This window comes from Centruroides vittatus, unplaced genomic scaffold (genome assembly GCF_030686945.1).
Source record: "Centruroides vittatus isolate TY-2023 unplaced genomic scaffold, ASM3068694v2 contig_2787, whole genome shotgun sequence".
In the NCBI taxonomy this organism is placed as follows: Eukaryota; Metazoa; Arthropoda; class Arachnida; order Scorpiones; family Buthidae; genus Centruroides; species Centruroides vittatus.
The window spans coordinates 397,615-420,442 of NW_027121767.1; the positions used below are offsets into that span (position 1 = coordinate 397,615).

The window sequence follows — 22,828 nt, forward strand, 5'->3', positions numbered from 1 at the left end:
TATAAAACATTATTTTATTGCAATATATTTAATTATCCTTAGAAATAATTAAATGTATGCAAATTTGACCGTATGCTCACGTAATAACGTAGGTTTTACATTTGTTGATATAAAAGGTGTGTCAATAAATAAACAGCCAATAAGGATGTTGTTTTGGCTAATTATTTATTGATTCACCCTTATATTATATCTAATTATTTGCTAATATTATCTCTAGTTATTCATTATTTATATCTTAATGCAAAATAAAGGAAAATTATGCAAAATTTTTATAATATTTACTCAAATTCTGTTAATATTACACCGTTTATAACTCCTTTAAAATCATAAATAAATGTCTTCGATGTGTAATAAATTAAATGTAGTGTTAAATGATCTTTTTCCTTCTTAGTTTTTGTTTTTCTAAATAAAAATTTAAAACAAATATTATAATTTTCGTAGAATTAAGGGGAAAGGATTTGAAGGTCGACATATATCGCAATATTTATTTTGACAATAGACGAGTGATAAAGGTGGTGTTTTGTTTAAATTGTTGAAATTCAAGAAAATAACATAAAATATTTAGAATTAGAATGTTAGAATTTTAATGTTAAATTATCTTTTAAATTATTATAAATGCGTTATTTACAAGTGTACTAAGTATTAATGAATACACATACTTTATATTACACACTAGAAACATCTTGTACCAGATATACCATAAGCCTAGTGTCTTCACAGAAGTTCGCACACCAAACGTATAAATACCAAATACAGAAAAGGAACAAAGAAACAGATAGACACACAAACAGATCCAAACAAACATGACACATAACTGTGATAAAAACACAAATCGAGCTACCTACACAAACGTAATGACTACTGATCTTATACTCTCTAGTCACCTAAAAATATACCTTACTTTATAGAATTATTTATAAATTATGATAAACAATTGCAACGTTTGGGGCCCCCTAGGCATGGGCCCCACATTGCTTGTACATGTCTCACGTGCATGGTGGGCAATCTTGCACTGAAGGAGTTGTTTTATGTACGTTTTTCTTTTGTATTTATAGCAGACTGTATATATTGTATTAGATTTTCCAGAAAGGCCCTTATCTTTGAAAATAACTAAAATTTTAATAGGCCTAGGGCTCAGAACGTTGCAATTGTATACTATTATTTATAAATAATTCTAAAACTAGACGTTATTAATTTACGATGTAAAATTACGTAGAAGGGCTCGGAAGGCCTTAATCATCCATTAACTTCCATACGTAATACATAGTCAGAACTGTAGATACAAATACTGACTTTTATCTGTATTTATACTTTGCTGTTACTATTACTTGGTTCACTAAGGTCAACCTAGAAATATTACTTTTATACTTTACTATTACTAACATAAAAGATCATTAAATAAATAAAAACAAATAAAATATAATATTTTTTATTTAATTTAAGATAAATTACATGGAATATATTTTATATATACAAAAATACAGTAAAAATGTATAAAACTATTATTATATCAGAATAATTTTATAATTACATCAAGTTAAGAAAAGGGACATTTTTAACACCGAAAATTTAAATTGTTAACAATTAATTAACGTTAAAAAATGCAGTTTTAATGCTAAAAAAATATATTTTAAACAGTTTTATTATATATATTTAATAGTTTTTACTTGAAGGTACTGTACATATTGATGCTGTACGCAAGGCCCTATTGATGCTGTACGCAAGGCCCTATTGATGCTTCTTGTTAACTACAATTCCATTAGTTTTATGTAAATTATCGATTGTTCCGTTTACTTGACACGTTCCATTCGATAATATTTTATCCTTAGAGTAGGCATGAATATAAAAATTAAGGAACAAACCCATAAACATAATGGCGTGCAACATAATAGCATAAGCATAACCTCTATGGTAATTGCAACTGGTGAATAATGGGATCATAGCGTGAGTGAAAACAACGACGAACTGCACCTGAAAATTAACAATTTTTTTTGTTTAAAGTAAATTAAATACGTGTAAATAAATTATATTAAATTAAATTATACCATTTGCATAATTGTTAAATATTTTTTCCACCATAAATATTTCCGTACTTCCGGGCCCATGGCTGCTAGAAAGTAATAGAAGTACATGACCATGTGAATGAAACAGTTGATGAACGGGAAGAATGCGTTATTTCCACCTGAAAATAAATTAGTAACACGTTATTTTTGTAACAATAACGCTACATTTTTTTTGTTTTTGATTTATGAGGCGTTAAATGGGTTAAATTAGCGTGTTTCTCGTCGTTGCGCGTCGCTTCGTCGCTTCGTTCTCTATTCTATAAAACAAAAAACGAAATCTGTTTATTTTCATCGAAAACATTTTGCGATAGATTTTTAATTATAAAAACTGAAATTTTCTGACGGTTATGATCCATTACAATTGTATTTTTCGCTTCTTGTTTGTGTAAGATATAATAATCTTATATAATACTCTAAAATTTCACTTTTATTAATAAATAATAAAGTAATAATCAATAAGCATTAAACAGTAAGCAGTGAAGTTTCTTTTTTAGTGAAAAAAATGAATGATTCTATTTAAAATTTACACATTTCAACAGAAGAAATAAAAATTACACCTTAATATAACGAATTTACGTTTCATGCGAAGCGACGCGACGACGCGCGCTAAGAGAATTAAGAGGGTAAATAAACCAGACTTGAATATAAATTAGTAAAAAAAAGAATTAATTGATTTTAAACTATTTACATGAGAAGTAAACTTTTGACTCCAGAATTAAATAATTGAATTTAAAAAGTTACCTGGACCAAAACGTGCTCCTATCCAAACTCCCCAAGCGACAGCGGAATGATGAATTACATGAAGCACCGTTATATGCGTGAATTTCTTCTTCAGAACAAAAAATATCTGTAAAATACATAAAAATAGAAGTAAATTGTATGTAGAATATTGTAATTATTTGAATAATTCTAAGCGTTTTATGCTTACAGTATCTAATAATTCGACTATTTTCAAGAAGAAGAACCACCAACCCAAACGAATAATCTGTAAAATATTATGAATATAATTATTTTTTCAGCTTTAAAAAATAATAAATTTAATACAGAATCGATGCTTACAATTTTCGTTTCATCGTTTATTGAGTAATCAATAGGTTCGCAGATCCAGTTGTATTTTCCAGAAAGGTAAGTTCTACTTCCACCCTGAAGAGAATAATATCGTTTTATTGATACATTCAACTGATATGCAGCTCATATCATTCTTTATTCTCTTAATTACACCCAGACCTCGATAGAGAGGGGCCAGTTGGGCAATTTGGATCAGACCCATCATCAAACGAGCGGTCGAGACAACATGAGGTCGCGGATTCATGCCTCAACAACGAGCTGGCCACGTGTTTTCTTCACGTGTCTACCTGGATATGGCTAGTGTCTTATTGAAAGTCCTTCCGGAAGGCATACCGCGCGTGTATTGTCTTATCTTATCTCATGTAACCAAGTATTTTGATGGGGCTTCAGAAGTAAAGGGACTTTTAAAATTTAGTCTTGTATGTAGAAAAAACGTGGCATGATGTGATGTAAGATGATATAACATGATTTTTCCAGTTATTATTGGCTTTCAAAGAGGGGTCGTAGATAGAGAGACCACAGAGTCATTTAGCCACACAAAGTGCCTCAAAACGTTACGTTTTGAGGCCCCACTTCGTGGGGCTAAATGACACTTTATATAAAATATAAATTGAAAACCAACTAAAAGTTTCAGTTGATAGATGATAAATGGCTTTTGGGACAGGGCCAAATATTTATAAATGGCACAGCCCCCATTTAATCTTTTTAAGGCCTCGTTTATGCTATAACAATAACAATGATTTATTTGGCTTATGAATTAATTATATAAAAATTTCCATAAAAGTTTCTGTCTGTATGTAGTTTATTGTTATGTTTACTAAAATTACTTTGATGATTAACATAAAAACTTACTTCCTTCATAATGAAGTAATTTATTTATTTATATTATAAATGACACATCAATTATGACTGCTGTTTCTTAATAATATATTATTAAATTAATTAAAAGTGTAATTGATAAGACAATTATTTTAGTTTGTTTTAAATAAAAATATAAAGGAAGTATTTAAAGGAAAGTATTGCTCAGAAGAGTAGAAACACTATTTATAGATTTTTCTGTATGTTCAATATCCTTAGAATTCCTTCTATTTTTCATTTATAATAAAAATATAGAAGTGCATATATTGCCTTTAACCTTTCTATTTAATTGTGTCTATACTTACAATATAGGGTTTACACTGCAGGTATAGGCTTAAATGAAAAGTAAGGTATAAAAAGTAAACTGAAAGCACGGACATAAAAGTAGGATTTACACTACAGTTATGAATACAAAACATCAAAGTAGATAAATCAATGCGTGAAGTGTTATCTGTAATTCCTTATCAGCGTTGCAATACAATAATGTAATAATACTAAGAGCTTCAAATCAGCACATTTTTACAAGAAGTACGTTTATACAGGTATATGTCTTTAATTTCGTTATGTCTTTCAGGTAATGTCTTTCTTTACTCGCGCAACTCCCTGAGGCTTATGTGTAAGACTTGTAGTACTAACTCAGGAGTACGCGTACCATTAATTGAGAACTGCTGGCTTACAGCATATTAAAGCTAGAACTTAAATCCAAAACTTCAGAATATTTGAAATTAAAAAGATTTAATAAGGTTATTAATTATAAATTAATCAAATATTGCATTTTTAAAGCAGTTTTCATTGTGATTAAGTACAGGAACATAATTAAGATGAATTGATTTAAGTTATACTTACATAAAAGAAGAAAAATCCATTGCTTATAACCATTAAAATATTATAAAATTTAACTAATTTATCGATCTGAAAGGGCCTCCTGTTTTTCATCCAAGCAGGTCCTAATACTTTAACAAAGTAAACATACGCCGCGATAATGGTCAATATAGGAAAAGGGCTACTCATTAAGGGCCAAGAATCCATTCTAGGATCTGTTAAAAAAATATATTAAAATCAATTATTTATTATAAAATTTATACATTTTGTAAATAAATTAAGTATTAAATTTATGCGCGTTTATAAATAATTGAAAGAAATATATTTATTTTAGTCTAAATATATGTATTAGTATTACAGACACACGGACGATTTAGCATGAAATATCTCTCACACAGGAAAGTTCAATGAACCGTATTAACGAGTTTAAAATGATCATTATTAATATTTTCAGGGAAAAAATCATATAAAATAAAATATTTATACGAAATAATTAATATAAATTGTATTTATAACAAGGAAAAATATTAATAAACAACGAATTTGGGAAATTATTTATGTAATTTAATAAAATAATGAATCTATTTTGAAGCTGATAAAAAAATTTTAAGTTTATTTTTTATTATAAACTAGTTCAATATGATTATGTACATCTTATAATAAATATGCGCATTTTCGAGAAGGAAATTAGCATGTTTATTATAAGATAATCTTTATTTAGAACCAAAAAATATATAAATTAAGTAAAATACAATCAAACTTAGGGGATTTTCTAAAGATAGCAACGGCATCATTAATCAAACACTAGTAGAAAAATTCTTTTGTATGCTGTTGTTTAAGTATATATATAAAGAAATATACACGAAATTCTCTTATTTAATGAAAAAACATATGTTGATAAACCCTGATTTAATGAAACAACATGCGCAGCCCTCAAAATAACGTAAAAACGTTTTCTTCAACATTAGAAGACACATACGAAAGCATTGTCTCGTATAGTACACCTAAACAAGGGCGTCGCCAGGGGGAGGGACAGAGGGCAGTTGCCCTCCCCTAGAAATTCGAAAAAGTTATTTAAATGCTAAGTTTTAATTAAAATAATCTTCTTAGGCTTCTTGTAAGTTAAAGAAAATGTTTTATTTGAGATATTTCTTTTCCGGTACATAGTAAATGATTAAAACTTTATGAATCGTTTCTATTTTACCTACATACAATTCATATCCTCTATCAATTTACATCATCTTGCCCCCCCTTACCCAATGGCTGGCGTCGTCCTTGCACCTAAATAGATTTTGGCCAGAATGTTTAACATATTTTTATTAAAAATAATCAAAAATACAGGTCGTGTAGGGTGCAATGTTACTTCTAAGTTAAACTGTATTTGAAAGGTATGCATAGGAGGTGTGAATATTTTAGCATGGTAAGTGGAAACGTATTATCTTTATTCTCCTCCCTTGTGGGTCACCTATATGCTCTTTAGTAGGTCTTCCAGTTTAAGGAAACGGAAGAAAAAACACGTGAGATTCGATACTGTTTGATAACAGAGATTACACTCTCTATAGGGAAGTAATTAGGTGACTTCTGTAGGGGGGTTTTGAAAGGTAGGAGATAATAAGAAAAGCGAGCAACTTATAATTAAAAAAGTGAGGAAAATATCTAAAGAGGAACTCCAATAAGTAAGTAATACTTGGTTTATTAAACCGGCCGAAACGGTCAAGACATCATTCCAACGCTGTGAGGGTCACGGAATCAAATCACAGTACTCAAAATATCCCAGGAATTATTCGGATGGTCCCATATATGTCTGGATCTCCTCACCTACCAGTCGGTCTCATTGTGAGTTTGGCAGAACCCACGATGGGAATGGGAAAAAGCCCGCTTGGTACCCACAGGCGGAAAGAGAGCCCCCAAAACCAACTTTTATTTTTTACATTTTGATAAATATTTATAAAAACCACCAAAATTTAAATCATTATTGCATTTTTTTATAGAAAAACTAGAGAAAAGTTGAATTAATATTGATTAAAATGGAAAATTTGGCTATGAAAAAAATTAATTTGTAAAAGTATTAGCTCAAAACGAAGCGGTATAAAAACATAAACTTCAAATTTTGTAAATAAAATTATTAAAAAATTACTAAAATTAAAACTATAATTCGTTTTTACACTAAAAATTCCTTTAACATTACTTATTAATTTAAAATAAAGCTAAAAATTTGTGCCAAATCTCTCACGAAAGACAACTTGCTGTGTGTAGAAGTGCCGTATAAGGTTATAAAATTTTTCATGAAATATATTTTACGACGATATTAATAATTACGAAACGATAAAAATGAATCCCGACTTTAAAACAGATCATAAAAAATGTCGGCTGGATGCACATCTCTTAACATAGGAAAAGGGTCAAAATTTCATAATAATAAAGAAACACTTGAAGTATTAACAATTCGTCATCGTTACAAGTCGAATTCTATATTTTAAATTTTACATTCATTTATACAAAAGATTAAAAAGAAAAAGGTAAAATAAAATATAATAATAATTAAATTTTTTAGTAAAATAAAACGGGTTATAACGGGGCTATTAATTACACAATTAAACTAAGCAATTTGGTTTAATGATAGACGATTAACCCGCCATATACTTATATTAATAATTACTGTATATTAATTTATAAAATAATATAAATTTGTTACCTGCTTTAGACATGAGAAATTGGTAAATTGATATTGGAGTTTTCCATGACAGATTCATTTTTTTTTTAAATTAAAATTGTTTTTAATATAAACACATGAATAATAAACGGAACAGTCTTTGAAGTAGCCAACACTTTACTGAATAGAAAGAAAAAATGTTCTATCTGACTAAAAGGTAACTTTTTATATCGAGTGCCATTCGTAAAATACGCCCTGATTGGAGGAAAATAGATGACCTTATGCGCAATTGGCTGTGTACATAATTGGGGTCAGATCCTCTATAACAGAAGCGACACACGGCGGAGAAAATACGAACTACGGTATCTAACGTTACTTTCGCGATTTTTTTCCATTCTACTATGAATAAGTTACGAATTCTCCTCCGTCAAAATGAAATATATTTGAAATTGAAATCTTTCATTGTTTTTTAACGTTGACAAAATGGGTTTTTTACGGGTTGTAAGTGTTGTGAAGCATCGGTGAGCGTAACTGTAAAAGTACAGGGTATCGTAACGAACGACAACGTGCTAAAAAATTGAAAAGTAACACAGAACATTTAAAATTGATACGTTGGTTGGTTGGTTGGAGCAGTTGCAATTTATAAAATATCATTAGAAGAAGATACATTAGTGGGTGGTACAGTTTATTAAAATTTTCTTAACCAACTCGTGGTTTATTAATGCAAACTGTAAAGTTAATAAACCGCCCCTAATAGTTAATAATCACCCTAGAAAAGTACATTACTGTACACAATGTTAGGGAGGAGAGAGGAGGTCTACGTGGACTTATGATAGTGTATTGATGGTATATGAATTTTTTGTTATAAGCTTGCTTTCTAGTAACGTTTTAAAAGATACACAGCAAGTAGGTAGGGCACACGTAATTAATAGACAGCCCCATAGCTACATCTTAGAATAGTATAAAGTATCACCATTAATATAATACTTTATTTATAAAGCATCAACCGAAGATACGTTATCCTCATAGTAGGAACGTAATCTCAACATAAGACACAGAATCTGTGAGAATTAGGGCTTCACTTTACGACAGAGAAGTCGTAAAGCGAGGATCACGTTATGTATCACTTCCAGATCGTCGTTAAAATTTATTATATATTTATTAATGAATAACTCCCTATTAAGTTTCTGTTTTACTTTAATATATATATATATATATTTACTGTTTTATTGTTATTCTTTTTCCTACTTTTTCCACAATAAAGGGTAATTCAGTCTTCACTTATTATGCAGTCACATTTAATTGAATGAATTCAAGCCCCGTCTACATTATGGGCCTTGCCAAACCCGTGATGAGTAGGATTAAACGTCCTAAGAGGACTTTTTAAAGCTCTTAGAACGAAGTGAGTTTAATATTAGTAATTTTTCCCAACGTAGTACTGTAATAGCATTAATATTTCTACCGGAAACGTGGCTCAACATCACGCTAGACAGTCGAAATTCCGGAAGTAAAAGTTAAAAATCTAAAATTATAAAATTTCCACGAAGGAAAAAAAAAAAAAAAACACTTTATAAATGAATATGCATATATAATTAAGTAAGTTATAGCTTTTATGGGAGTAATTACCATAAAATCGGCGTATAACGCACATAACTGATAGCAGTTAATAGTTCTAAATCAACTTTAAACAATGAAAATTCTAAAAATTAACATTTATTCAAAGTATATAACATTTCCACAACATTAATGTTCAAGAATTTAAAGCAAAATCATTTACGGGGGCCGTAAAATTCATGGTAAAGACGTCATGAAGAGCAGTTGGCGTGATGGCGATTATGCTGTTATTATATGCTCGTCTACTAATGGTGTATATTAAACATTTATCATACAGAGAAAGAAATTATTCGAGGAAATAGAAAAAAAAAAACAATTCGGCAAATTCGAGCTTCAAAAAATCATATTGAGAAGTTAAGACACCCGGAAGGAGGATAAAATTCGGTCCAAATGGCACTTATATTTTCACAAGACGAGCACCTGGTAACTGCTTTGTATCTGCTGACCTTGTTAAGAGTCCTTGAGAACTTGATAACTCGATCTTGGCCCATGTAGGTTCAAAAATACGCTCGTTCTCTTCTAAGCTTTGTCTTTTCATTTCTTTGTCTTTGATATGCTAATTTCAGGAGCGAATATGAGATGCTGTAACGCAACACAAGGGCAGCTGTCAGGACGGTGAGGACTTTCTATAAGAAACTGGACCTATTTAAGTGTTAAATGTGTGAAGAAAACGCGGAAAACTCCACGTGTCCAGCTCGTTGGTGAAGTACGAACCCGCGACTAACCAGCGTTTTGTGTTTTGTCCACACCGTGGCTGGGAGGGGCATTACTGGGAGTAAGCGAATTTTTAATTATAAATTTCACATTTCCAAACTGTAAAAAAACCGAACAGATTTTATTATCAGGATATTTTTATTCATCAGAATTTTAAGTGGTGCCTAAAGGTACCATCCTGATAAAATCCTGATAAATAAGTCCCAATTATATCGTATTTTGATCGTAACTAAGCGGTTATTCTACGATCATCACCTTATCCGAATAGAGTTTAAATATGACATAAAGATTTAATACGAATTAAAAGATTGAATTCTGAGACTTTACAAGCAAGCATTTTACAATACAGGATCCTCAAGCCGAAATTAATGACCTTTTAACTACGTTATTATTCTTCAAGAACTGGTATTCACAGGACAATTTTTCATTCAAAATGCTGACAACCTGTCAGAGAACGAAGGACTCCCTTTATATTTAGAAGGGATTGTTATAAAGTGAAGCCTTTCTGTTTCCTAATTCGTTACTTTTTATACACATCAAAGGTCAATTCCGGGTTTACATATATTCCCTATTTAAATATTTTACATTTAAAAATTATATTTCTCACCATTCTATCGATGATAATTTACTTTAATTGCCATTATTCTTCGCGAAAAAACTTAAAGGATTTATTTTTGAATCAAGGAAGAGAGCCAAGCTTTGGAAGGAGGCGAATTATAATTGAAAGCGACCCTTTACAAAATTGGTGCGGAATATAAACAAGAAACAATGGGAGAACATTTTTTATAGTGTAAAAATTTATAATATTCTAAACACAAAATTCGTTTTGTACACTAAAAATAGAGCACGTCTTGTGTGTTGTACTGTAAATTACGTTCATCTAGAGATGAATTATGAACTATATAATAGTAAGAACGCACTCCACTATCCAATAGAGTAACGTAACGAGGACACTTATCAACTGACTAACGTAACTTAGGTCAATCACATACAAAAAAATAAGTCGGCCATGCAAGATCAGATTGGACATGAAGAATGAGTAAAATCGCATTTTTAGTTTTCACTTCTTTCTACAACAGATTTAAATTCAAATAATATTATCAGATTTATAAAAAAAGTACGTTAATATATTCAAGAATTTGAATAATTCGTGAGCATATTGTTTTCTGTAAATTATTTAAATGTCTTTAAAGAGAGTGTCACCCGTAAGAAGAAACTAGACGGAAACTTGAAATTCCAAATTTCAGGATTTGCGTTCAGAATTCCATTTGTAAGACTTTGTTTACGATTTTTGGATTCGAATGCTGCTTCGGTTCATCTTGGAGAATGGGTCAACCTGTGGAAGAATGGATAAAACTTAAAACAATGGTAATTGGTTGAGGTTTCTGCCTGACTAAATTGCTGTCCACGTGGAGTTTTTCTGCTTTTCTTCACGTCTGTAACACCTGCATAGAGACCAGTTTTCCAAAAATGTCTTTCTGGGGTCATTTCTTCCTTAGCAGATCGCCCATGTGTTGCGTTGCCTTATCCCATCAATACAATCTAATTCTGTTTTGAACGAATCCGTTCTCACCCCTTATCTCATTTAAAAAGGCTTCAAACCTGAACAGAGCTGAGCAAGGATTCCACCCTCATTTTTCTTTAAGAATTTTTGCAGTTAATTTCCTGAAATTATTACAGTATCAATGAATTTAGTAAGAAATAAATAATGACCCATTTAACCCTATATACGAACCTTATTAATTGGATGGTGCGGTGATGGATGTCGCACCCCGCGGATATTGTGTTTTTTTTCTTTTTTTTTTTTGTTGTTTTCTCACATTTATGTTTTGTAAATTTATTACTGTTTGACTGCTCGATAACTTAATTTTAACTAATTTTTATACATTTTCTACAACTGTAACACTGTTAAATTACTAATAAATGGGTCTCATAACTCTTGTTATGAGACCCATTTATTAGAAAAGGCGAGAACGAGAACTAGCATGGTGACCGTTAATTAAAGCGAATTTTGTCGTGTCTTTTTTTTTAGCAGAGACGAGAAGCATAAACACAACGATCATTTATTACATAACATTAGCCTTATTAGAAATAAATGAATTTTGATCCTTATCTCTTATTCCTCAGAGATAAGGATCAAAATTATAACACGATAAGATACGTGAAGCTTGTTATTTTACAATATCGTGACATAGCGACTCCAATGAAGCGTGAGGTAACGGATTCAATCTCGCCATTCAACGATAGGAAAATGAAATAACGTATTAAACCGGATTATTTTTTGGATTTAAAATTAAATAAACGCTGTAGTTGAATGCTAAAAATATTAGAATTTCCATCAAAAACAGGGCTGGTATGACCAAGAAGGGGGTGTATACGTGACTTGTAGGCTAGAGCAAAGTAATTTTTATCTTCTCTGTTCCAATGAAAACATTCTTATCTAAATTTGATAAAAAATAGCAACAAATTCTTTATTATTAGTTTAAAAAGGACATGGGATCAAGTTATGTACCCCTGTCATTTTTTTTTTTTTTTGTTATATACCTAATCGAACTCACTTGATATGCTTTATTATATATATTTTTTATTTTAAAATAACAAAACTGATTACTTTGTTATTAAGTGGGTGCTGCAGACCATAAGCATCACCCCACAGATACGTCCCGATCCTTACGTGAAAATTCCAAGTATCGTAACACATTTCTTTCCTTGTTTTTGTAAGATTAAATGGCATCCGACTGCATTATCATTTAAAATAATTAATGGGAATACGATACAAGTTTTTTTTAGTCCTATAAATCAAGTTACTCATCAAAAACAGTAAACAAATTTTTTTATTGATATCCGTAAACGTGAGCAGACCATAGATAGAAATCTAAAACGTTTCTACTAGATTTAGTTACTGTATTTTTTGCTTTGAATCGGGGTTTTTAGATCTTCCGTATAGTGTTTCTGCTTTATATAAGTGCGATTCAAAATTCGCCGTACGAAACGTGACAGTTCTGAAGCGTGTGTACACATCAAACGTAAACTTAAGTTCACCATGAGTGAAATGAAAAGCATTCGTGCCTAGTGTGCCCATGCGTTAAGATGGCACACTAGCATTCATGTGTGCATTTGGTGCTCACATACATATTCTGTATAAGGAAAGATGGGACAATGGGGGTTCTAAAAATTATTGTTTATGTGACTTTAATGCCTAGTTGTCTTAACCTTCTACTTGTAAGTGCTCACCCATTTACCTACGTGAGGTGAGTTCACCACTTCTGTTGCAGTGACTTTTTATAATTCCGAAAAACGTTATGAAATACACTGTATAAGAAGTTATCGGGTAACGAGATGCATACAAGTAGTCCAAAAATCAATTAACCGAGATAAATTCGTGGTTTTCGTTTTAATGCTTGTTATAGTATTTGATTTATATAAGTACAAAGGTTATCTTACGTAACGGTTTATCACACCGAGTGACCAATCGTTACGTAAGATAACGATTTTAGTTATATAAATCGAATAATGTAATATAATATAATAGAAAGGTTAGAAGTACAAATTAATGTAATAATCTTAATGTTTGTACTTATTTTTTTCCTTGGCAATGCCTGGCTTACCAGTTAGTAAATCGATAAATTACGTTTAAAATATCGAATATATTTTTATATTTTTTTCTTTAATTTTGGAGGGAGTATGCATTTACAATTAATACTTACGGATGTCATTGTGCAGAAAAAGATGCTAAAGGAAAAAAAATTAAGGGAAAATATTATCCCAGATTAACATCACTACAGTAAAACCTGTGTAAAACGGAACGCCACGAAGCGGCTAGAATTTTCCGCTTTCGCAGGTTTCCGTTATATACAGAGTTGTGTTCTTACCAGTACAGAAAAATTTGTTGATATGGGCGCATTTCCTTATTAAGCAGATAAGTAAGTAAGCCAATGACGTATAAAACAGTTTATAACACAGATTCTACGTCATTGGTTTGATTACTTAGCTGCTTGACGAGGAAAGGCGCCGTACGTTACAATTAATATTCAGAAACGGCTTAATGTAAGAGTTTTGTTTTCTAAGACAGGTTGAAAAACAGGGAGAAAAATCTGTATAAAAACTCAATACCCTTCAGATGTGTTTTAATTATGATTTAGAATTTGGTTGATGTTACGCAGAAAAAGTCCCCTTTACTCAGGTTATGTTACGCAACTAATACACCAAAAACTCTACACTTTCCGCGTTACACGGGTTTCCGGTTTATATTAATACTTTAAATAAAAAATCGTTCCGATCCGAGATTTATTTTTTAAAATTTTGGGTTAATGTTACCTTAGGATCCAAAATGGCGGCGGTGGGATTTTTTCCCTACTTCGGAGACTACTACTAGGGAGAAATTTTTCCCTAGAGTCGACGTCACGACTCTAGGGAAAAATTTTCCCTAGAGTCGTGACGTCGACGCCGTTGAGAATTTTTCCCCGTTCGGTTTCGACCCTGCATTCGACGTGGCCGAGTTTCCTGTAACCTCGAAACGGACGGTAGTGTGTATTTGCGACGGTAGAGGGAGCTTTTTCGTAGCGTCGTGCGAGAGTAAAATCGGCGGGAAATACGTAGGGGTGTTACGAACGAATATGCAAATGCATGATCTACGACGTGATTCTGTTCCTTTCCGGGCAATTTTATTCAAATCGACTAGTTTCCAGTTGGAATCGTTTGCTGTAGTGTTGCGACGAATTGCGTATTGGAATAATTGCTGTTGTATTTCGTTACGATATTTCATTCTCGCACAATTTATTATCGGTAAACGTATAGTTTATTTGCAATTGTTCGATAATGAGTAGTTTTGCAGATTTGAGTTGCAACGACGAATTTTGGTCGAAATGCACCCCCCGTGATTTCTCCATGTTAATTGAAGACGACTTTTTGGAACCAGGTTTGCCTCCCAGTATCGATAACGCATTGAAATTTGCTGTAAAATTAGGCATACAGCCGACCGAGTCCGTTTGCATTCATTGCGATTCTTTATGCAAATTATACTATCGGAGTAATAGAGAAAGCTGTTTCTTGCGATGTAGTAAGTGCGGAACGAAGACCTCTGCCTTTCATGGAACATTTAAAAGTAAATTTGGCCACATTTCTTGGAGTTGCATTCTGTCGTTTATATGGCACTAACTATGTCTGGAATGTACGGCGACGACCTCGGCGATTGCGGCGGGCAAATCCAGAAAAACGGGAGTCGATTGGTCCAATCACATACGGTTGGTATTGCTTATAGCTTTGAGTAATTTGACATCGTTTAAAAATGGAGTGCCGAATAAAACGGTGGAAATCGACGAGACCGTAATATGTAAAAGAAAGTACGAGAAAGGGCGTATATTTAAAAATACGTTCGGAAAGGAAAAAAAAATAGGAAGAAGCAGGCAACCACCATCGAAAAGTGAGTAAAAAAATTCTTTTTTTTTATTGTTTATTTCGGTTAATATCCGCGGAGTGTGCAGAGAAATTCAAGATGGCGGCCGGAAACGCAGCCATCTTGAATCAAGGGAAAATTTTTTTCCCCGTCGCAGTCTCCAACGTAGGGAAAAATTTCCCCCGCCGCCATTTTGGATCCTAGGGTAACATTAACCAAATTTTGTACAGGATCCGTTTTAGACAGGTTCTACTGTATTCCTGACTAATATTTTCAATATGTTAATACATATACGGTTTTATATTTTGCACTATAATATCAAAAATATGTGTAATAAATGACAAAGTTAGAGTTCCAAAGCGAGTTTTTTCCTTGAGGAAAAATGTAAAGTGAATTAATCCATTACCAAACCCCCCAAAATGCCCATTTTAGATCTAAAATATCATAATTTAAGCTAAAATAACAAATAAATGTCCTAATTAAATGCACAATTGTTTTGTGGGTTTATTAAGATAAGATAAATGTTGCACAAATTTCGATTAGTTTTAAAAATAAATAAATAAATTCATTTTTTCCAATGAACAAGTTGTAAGTGTGGAACGCACTTACAACTTGTTCATTGGAAAGAATGAATTTATTTATAAGTGTGGAAGGCAATCTGCCAGGAGAATGGATGCCAGAAAAACTTTCTCTAGGAAATTGGCGCTATTTAGGTGTTAGGCAGGTAAAAAGAAATCCGGTAAAATACATGCGGATTTTACGGATTTGAAATGTAACCTAAAAATAATTATAAAATTGTAAAAACAAGGATTTAAGTATTAAACAATTTCCGACAACATGCAATGAATAGTAAAATTTACTATTAAAATTGTGATTTATATCTACTATATAAAGCTGAAAAAATGGGCAGTCTCTTTCTTTCTGTCACGGCATGACGAAAACAGCCACTAGGCGCGCCCCTAGCTATTATTTAAATTAATAATATAAATTATTTTATATTTATTTCATATTTTTACGGTATAATACTCAGTATATTATTATTTTTATTTGTAATTTAGTATGCTCCGATGCCTGCATCGGGCCTTTCACTTGTGTCATTAGAATAGCTGAATTGGTTAACCTATGCAATTTCACTTGAAATAAACCAAATTTGTACACTGATAACGTGATATATTTTAAAATCTAATTAGTAAATGTTTTGATTACTTATTAGGGAATTTTAAATTTTAAACAATCATATCTGTCAGCCATTTTTACTTTTCCGACTGTTATATATAACAGTGGGAAAGTGTGGCAATCGGTCAAAAAATGACCCCCACAAGATCTCTTTTTTACATTTTTGGACTCAGGACACCTTGAAACGTCCAGAAATGCAAAAAATTAGTATTTAATATATGTATGGCAGCGGCGTGCCGTGACTTTTGATGATAGGGAAGCTGTGTTTTATAAGAAGCCGACTTCCAGGGGTAGTCAATTAATTGCTTGTCAGTGATGGTCTAGGGTCCATTCGTATTCGAGTGGTGGCTGAGGAGACAAAGATGACAGGTATCTAACAAAAACCGTTTATTTTAACATAAAATAAACTTACACTATGTACAAAATAGTATACTTTAGGATATTCAGCCGTCTGGACGTCCTGGGCATCGATGAGGTTCTTTGATCGTCTATCGAAGATGGCCCCAGAGCAGTGGCGTTGACAAGTCCGAAAGACAGGTGGGGATACTTACACCGTGTCGCCGACGACAACAGACGAAATCCGAAGTGGCAGGGTTGCAGATTGGCAAAATAAACAAGAAACTGTTTTTTTTTTTTTTTTTTTTTTTAGCGTTAATACACGGCGTTTTGGTTATTCGGAACGTTAACCGAGTGCGAGGTGTCCTCGGATGTGGATTACAGTAGAGCATCGTTTATCCGAATGAATTGGAGACTGGAGCTGTTCGGATAACTGATTTTCGGATAATCGATAAGGTAAGAAAAATATATTAGCCTATCCCAGTGATTTTCAAAGTGGGAGTCGTGAAAAATATTTGAGGATCGCTGAAAAATTGATGCCAGATCAATTTTTTCAAATATTTTATAAATTTACTATGAATTCATGTTTAGAAATAATAGAAATAATAAAAATAATATAAATATTTAAATACGGGCCTAACCCCCTCCCTCCGGGATGTTTTTCGACACATACTCATTCTTCGGGGTCCTTTGAAATTTTTAAGCGCAGAAGGGGAGTCGCGGTCCAAAAAGTTTGAGAAACACTGACCTGTCCGATGTTGAAATTTTTCTCCGTTGCGTGTCGCTTCGTGTTGAATTTTTTTCCGTTGCGTGCCGCTTCACGTTGAATTTTCGTCTATTTTAAGCCTAACGAAAATTTTTATAAATACAGTAGAGAACCGAAAATCGGAATCAATAGAGGACGTGCAGGTGACGTCACTCGACTCCCGTCAACAAGCGGGCGCCATGTTGGTTGCCGATCTCGATATCGCCATCTAACTCATATTTTTTAAAGTTTAATTTTAATTTATTATGGTCCATTGCGTAGTATTTGGTTGCGATTCCAACCGCGGAAAGCATAAAGATCGGTCGTTTTTCCGAATTCCGACGGTAATTCACCATCAAGATAAAAAAACCGAAGATCTTTCCCGGCAAAGGCGAACGGAATGGCTTTCCAGAATTAACAGGAAAAACTTTACCGATTCCTCTGTGACGGATAATAAACGTGTTTGCAATAAACATTTCATTTCAGGTAAATGTACATAATTGGTCTTGTTTTTGGTATTATTTTTTATAAATTGAGATTGCGTTACCTTGTAATTCGTATAGGAGAGAGTAGGGAACTGTGAGATGCTTTTCTTAATTCACGCTTTACTCCGGTTGTTTAACGATTATTTTAATCCTGAGAAAAATAATGGATGCCCCGTAGAAAACATTGGTGGGTCAGTCAAATATTATGTACCATCCATCTTTGAGAAAATTTTTCGTGGTCATAAAATCCTGTTTCCTTTAGAATGAATATGGTGACACACACAATTAACTTTTAATTTAAAGGTTACAAATAAAATGTAGAATTTTACTTAATATTTAAACTGAAGTAAAAGGTGCAACGAAAAGATAAATTTCTTTCCTTGATATCTCTTTCATACCTGGTACGTGTTCAGACAATGTTTTAAAGCCAAATTACAGAAGAAAAAAATTAGTTAAATGGAACAATAATGTTTATTAAGAAACTAATATGCATTTACATTTTCTCAGACTGTTATGCCATAAAAGAACATATTAGAATGAATTACAAGGGCTAATGATGGAAATACTTTCTGTAAAGTTACTTTCTTATTATAAATTTTGCTGTCTCACTGCTTCCTATTTTTCTCTACTTGTAAACACAAAAGTATATATGTATGTGAGCAAAACTTATTGTGAAACTATTTTTTATTTAAAGGAAAACCAGCAAAGCTGTATGATTTAGAATCTCCAGATTGGGCCCCAACTATAAACATGGGAGAAATTAGCAGATCAAAGGAAGCAAGAGCAAGACAAGAACGATATGAACGTGCTACGAAAAGAAGAAAAAGTAGACAGTGTGAAAAAGTGCATCAAACTGAAGTTTCTTCCAATGAAGAAGTTTCAGAAAGCATTGTAAATTTAAAATCAGCTTCAGATTTGTGCAATAATGGAAAGAGTACTGTTTACTTGCAAACTGAGAACGAAAAAGGAGTTGCATCAATGTCGCAAACAGAACTTACTTCCATTATGATACATAATTTGGAACAGGAATGTGATGCACTTCGGAAAGAACTGGCAACATTAAAAGCAACAGCCACCATAAATGATTATTATTCACTTCAGTCATTTCAAGGAAATGATGAAAAAACAAGATTTTTTACAGGAATGGTAAACTTCAATGTCCTTCTGGCTGTATTTGACTTATGTTCTTCTGCTGTTCAACATTCAGAACAAAGCAAATTAACGCAGTTTCAGGAATTTTTGATGTGTTTGATGAGATTCAGAATGAGTTTATGTCATCAGGATCTTGCCTACAGGTTTCATGTTTCACGATCAACAGTTTCAAGAATCCTGGAAAAATGGACAAATGTTTTGTATGTTCGTTTGTCTGATTTAATTCACTGGCCAGATAGGGACATTTTACAGCAAACAATGCCTAGTGTATTTAAAAACTGCCTCGGAGAAAACATTGCCATAATAATAGATTGTTTTGAAATTTTTATTGATAGACCTTCATCATTAATCTCTAGAGCTCAGACTTGGTCACAATATAAACATCACAACACCATAAATTTTTAATAGGAGTAACACCTCAAGGAACAGTATCATTTATTTCGGAACCATGGGGAGGTAGAGTTAGTGACCAATATTTAACTGAGCATTCTGGCTTTTTAAATTATCTCAATCCCGGTGATATTATTTTAGCCGACAGAGGGTTTAATATAGCTGACAGTGTAGGTTTCTATTGTGCAAAGCTTCTACTTCCAGCATACACAAGAGGAAAGAAACAACTTTCAGCTACAGATGTGATGCAGAGCAGAAAACTTTCACATCTGAGGATACACGTAGAAAGAGTAATTGGCCGCATCCGAAATCAATATAGAATCTTGCAGTCTACACTATCAATTGAACTGCTTACAGTTAGAACCAAAGATTCTGTAACAACAATTGAAAAAATTGTCACAATTTGTTGTGCTCTAATAAACTTATCAAACAGTGTAGTTCCATTTGATTAATAATTTTGTTATAACACAATTTGTTATTTGGGAGTGGAAATCTTTTGCCAACTGACAGTTCCAATAATATGTATAATAAATAAATTTTATTTATTAGTCAAATGAATTACAATATTTATTCAATACTGTAATACATTCTGGGTTTTTATTTTATTTTTTTTTTTTTTGCTTAAAAGTGGCAATTTTTACATCAAACTAAACAATTTGCTGTACAGTAAAGTATTTTATTCTATAAAATTTATACATTTTCTGGATCTTTTCGTGGGAGTAGAGCTGGCTGGGAAGAAAATTTTTTTACAATTAGCTCTGGTAAAATACAGTGCACAAAAAAGGCTTTACTTTGTTGCACGATGCTTGCCCACAACAATTCGTCACGTGTAATGCGTTCAATGTAAATGGACTTTTTTGTCCAAACAACAAAATCACAATAACTAGCATTGCAAATAAACAGCTGAGTTTGAATTTGATAGTAGTACACATGATCTTTCTTTAGCGTGAATTTACTCACTTTATTTAGAAAAGTTTGGAGGGTTTTCTTCTATATTTTCATCTCTCTTACACCATGGGCACTTAATTTCTATTAAACCTGCTCCACAGCAATTGCAATTTACAATTCCATCTGGTGTTGCACCAATGTAAGGCCAGGACGAATTTAAGTGAAGTCCACAAACTTTCATACTAAAATTTTCATGTTTTTTGTGTTGTAATCTTTTATACTCATCACAAGCAATTTGTTCATGTTCACAACCCCATGCAGTTGCAGCACTCCTAAAGGAGAATTCTTTAGGGTAACAAATTTTTTTAATTAATGAAACTGGTGGAGTCTCTATATCTGCTCTACACACACTTTTCATAACAGAAGCAGTTATTCTTCCTGATCTATGCACAAACCACAGCTTGCTTCTACTCTGTGCTTGTGTGTTTTCTTTAATAAATTCAATTTCTTCATCTGTCAGATGTAAAGTTTCAAACACTGTCCTACAGTGATTTAACAGCAGATCCCAAGGTAAGGCAGCTTTTTTGGCATCAAATAAAGTTGTAAGTGGGTTCTTATGTAAAGATGAATTGACATGGTTTGTGAAAGAATTACAGTAACCTGGCATCACTGACAAAATTGCAGCAGTTGGATTATGAACAGAAATTTTGTTCAAAAACTGCTCAAGTTCTTTCTTACTTGGTTTGTTTATACAGGTATTCCAAGTTTTATCACTCGACAAATAAGGTTTTTGTATATTTTTTTCTTAAAGGTATTGCCGTTTGCTTGCAGTTGCAGCTGACATAAAGTTTATTTTTCGTAGTGGTTTGTAACCACAATCTTTTACATGTGGCACAATCCAATTATTTGGTCGGTCAGTACATGTCTGGGAGCTTCCTTATTTTAATTCCTTCTGCAATGGCAAAAAGAATAGCACCAACATGAGAGCAGGAGGAAGATTGTCCAGCCATGCAATTGCAATGCCCAGTTATCGCCTCTCCGTTTTTCTTTGCTAAAACCCACACTACTAAAGCTGGCTGCCGTAGATTTTGTGAGTGATTAACCTGTGTACAAAAACAATTGTAAGAAACTGTGCTATTTACTTCTAATAATATATTTAAACAATAATAGGTTATTAAATAATGTTTCTAGCCCACAACATAAATTAAGATTAAACTAATAAGCCCTAATATTTCAAGCATCTCTGTATGGATGTATTAGGCTGATGTGGGGTCTTTATGCCTGAAATATGCTGATGAGATGCTTGAAATTCATTCTACTAAAAATTTGATTGTGGTTAATTAAAGACTATTTTTTTGTAAAAATTTAGTCTATTTTGCTCCAGTCAATCCCTGATATGATAAATGTAGCTATAAAAAATTGGAGGGTTTATTAGGCTAATTAATTTAATCTTAATAATAGGTTGTTAGACTTGCACAACACAAAACCATGGTGACAAAAGAAAAAATTTGATGGTAATTATAAATACAACTTAATCAACTTAAAATGTGACTAAATATAAAATTAAATTCGGTACATCTTTGCATAATGCAGTTTATGTTATGAGAAATGGAAAGTCTCAAATGAAGATACGTACCTTTCCTACAAGCAAAATTAAATCATTACGAACGGCTCTTGATAAAATATCACGATGGATAAATCCGCTTGTCAAATAATTATGAGCATCGAGTGATTTGTATGCCTTCATCTGATCCAGTGTGACAGCGTTAGTTGTTAAAACCAAATAATTTACTATGTCTCCATGTTCTATAGTGGGCCACGTAGTTAAATCGTTCGAGGAAAAATCCGTTGGTTTCATTTCGTATGGATCCCATCCAATAAAAGAAATTTTCTTTTTATATTCTATCATATCATTATCTTTTAAATCGGCTGCATAGCCAGGTAAGATGCCTTTCTTCCACGTTGACATAATAAGCGAACGAGCAGGGTGAAGTCAAATCAGCAACCAATATGGCGGATGATTGTTTTGGTAGGCGTGGCGATGACGTTTATCACGTGACTGCACGTCCTCTATTGGGGACTCGGGTTGTTCAGATTAGTGATTTGTTCCGATTACCGATTATGTACGAAAAAATATATTAACCTGTCCGATGTTCAAATTTTTCTCCGTTGCATGTCGCTTCGTGTTGAATTTTCCTCGATTTTAAGCCTAACGAAAATTTTTATAATAATAATCGAGGCTATTGTATCGTTAAAAATTATTTCTTCATTTTGTACAAACAAAATAAATATATTGAAAAATATAAAAACAAAAAAGTTATACTTTAGGAAGTTAATCTAGTATCAAAAACGTTCGATTCAGCACCACACAGTCCGACTGGAAAGCTTTCGGTTAATCGACGTTTCGGTTGACCGGTTTCGGATAAACGATGCTCTACTGTATATCAATCTCCGTTCTTTCTTTCGTCT

General features: G+C 32.4%; 3 protein-coding genes across 3 annotated transcripts; 1 reads left to right on the top strand and 2 right to left on the bottom strand.

Moving 5' to 3' along the window:
* Window positions 1–1,712: 1,712 nt before the first annotated feature.
* LOC136972088 (very long chain fatty acid elongase AAEL008004-like) lies at window positions 1,713–7,645 on the bottom strand. The gene is made up of 7 exons (XM_067266643.1): window positions 7,507–7,645; window positions 4,836–5,026; window positions 3,123–3,206; window positions 2,992–3,048; window positions 2,805–2,910; window positions 2,046–2,182; window positions 1,713–1,971 (listed from the first exon to the last, which is right to left on the bottom strand). The coding sequence occupies exons 1-7, from the start codon at window positions 7,562–7,564 to the stop codon at window positions 1,729–1,731; spliced, it is 876 nt and encodes a 291-aa protein (XP_067122744.1). The 5' UTR covers window positions 7,565–7,645; the 3' UTR covers window positions 1,713–1,728.
* A 10,001-nt stretch (window positions 7,646–17,646) lies between these two features.
* LOC136972072 (uncharacterized) lies at window positions 17,647–19,486 on the top strand. Its single transcript, XM_067266616.1, has 2 exons — window positions 17,647–17,930; window positions 18,624–19,486. The coding sequence occupies exons 1-2, from the start codon at window positions 17,711–17,713 to the stop codon at window positions 19,484–19,486; spliced, it is 1,083 nt and encodes a 360-aa protein (XP_067122717.1). The 5' UTR covers window positions 17,647–17,710.
* A 1,595-nt stretch (window positions 19,487–21,081) lies between these two features.
* Window positions 21,082–22,402, bottom strand: LOC136972073 (uncharacterized). The gene is made up of 2 exons (XM_067266617.1): window positions 21,984–22,402; window positions 21,082–21,462 (listed from the first exon to the last, which is right to left on the bottom strand). Exons 1-2 carry the CDS (start codon window positions 22,326–22,328, stop codon window positions 21,274–21,276), a joined length of 534 nt encoding a protein of 177 aa, XP_067122718.1. The 5' UTR covers window positions 22,329–22,402; the 3' UTR covers window positions 21,082–21,273.
* Window positions 22,403–22,828: the final 426 nt, after the last annotated feature.

Bases quoted from the DNA above. Each gene is read 5' to 3' on its own strand.
- LOC136972088 (XM_067266643.1), bottom strand. From the start codon at position 7,564: ATGAATCTGTCATGGAAAACTCCAATATCAATTTACCAATTTCTCATG. The intron at 3,049-3,122 runs GTAAGCATCGAT...AATATTTTACAG, and splicing joins TAAACGATGAAACGAAAATT to ATTATTCGTTTGGGTTGGTG. The intron at 1,972-2,045 runs GTATAATTTAAT...GTTAATTTTCAG, and splicing joins ATTTAACAATTATGCAAATG to GTGCAGTTCGTCGTTGTTTT.
- LOC136972072 (XM_067266616.1), top strand. From the start codon at position 17,711: ATGGTCCATTGCGTAGTATTTGGTTGCGATTCCAACCGCGGAAAGCAT. The intron at 17,931-18,623 runs GTAAATGTACAT...TTTTATTTAAAG, and splicing joins CAATAAACATTTCATTTCAG to GAAAACCAGCAAAGCTGTAT.
- LOC136972073 (XM_067266617.1), bottom strand. From the start codon at position 22,328: ATGTCAACGTGGAAGAAAGGCATCTTACCTGGCTATGCAGCCGATTTA. The intron at 21,463-21,983 runs ATTTGAGACTTT...TTTTGTACACAG, and splicing joins TAGGAAAGGTACGTATCTTC to GTTAATCACTCACAAAATCT.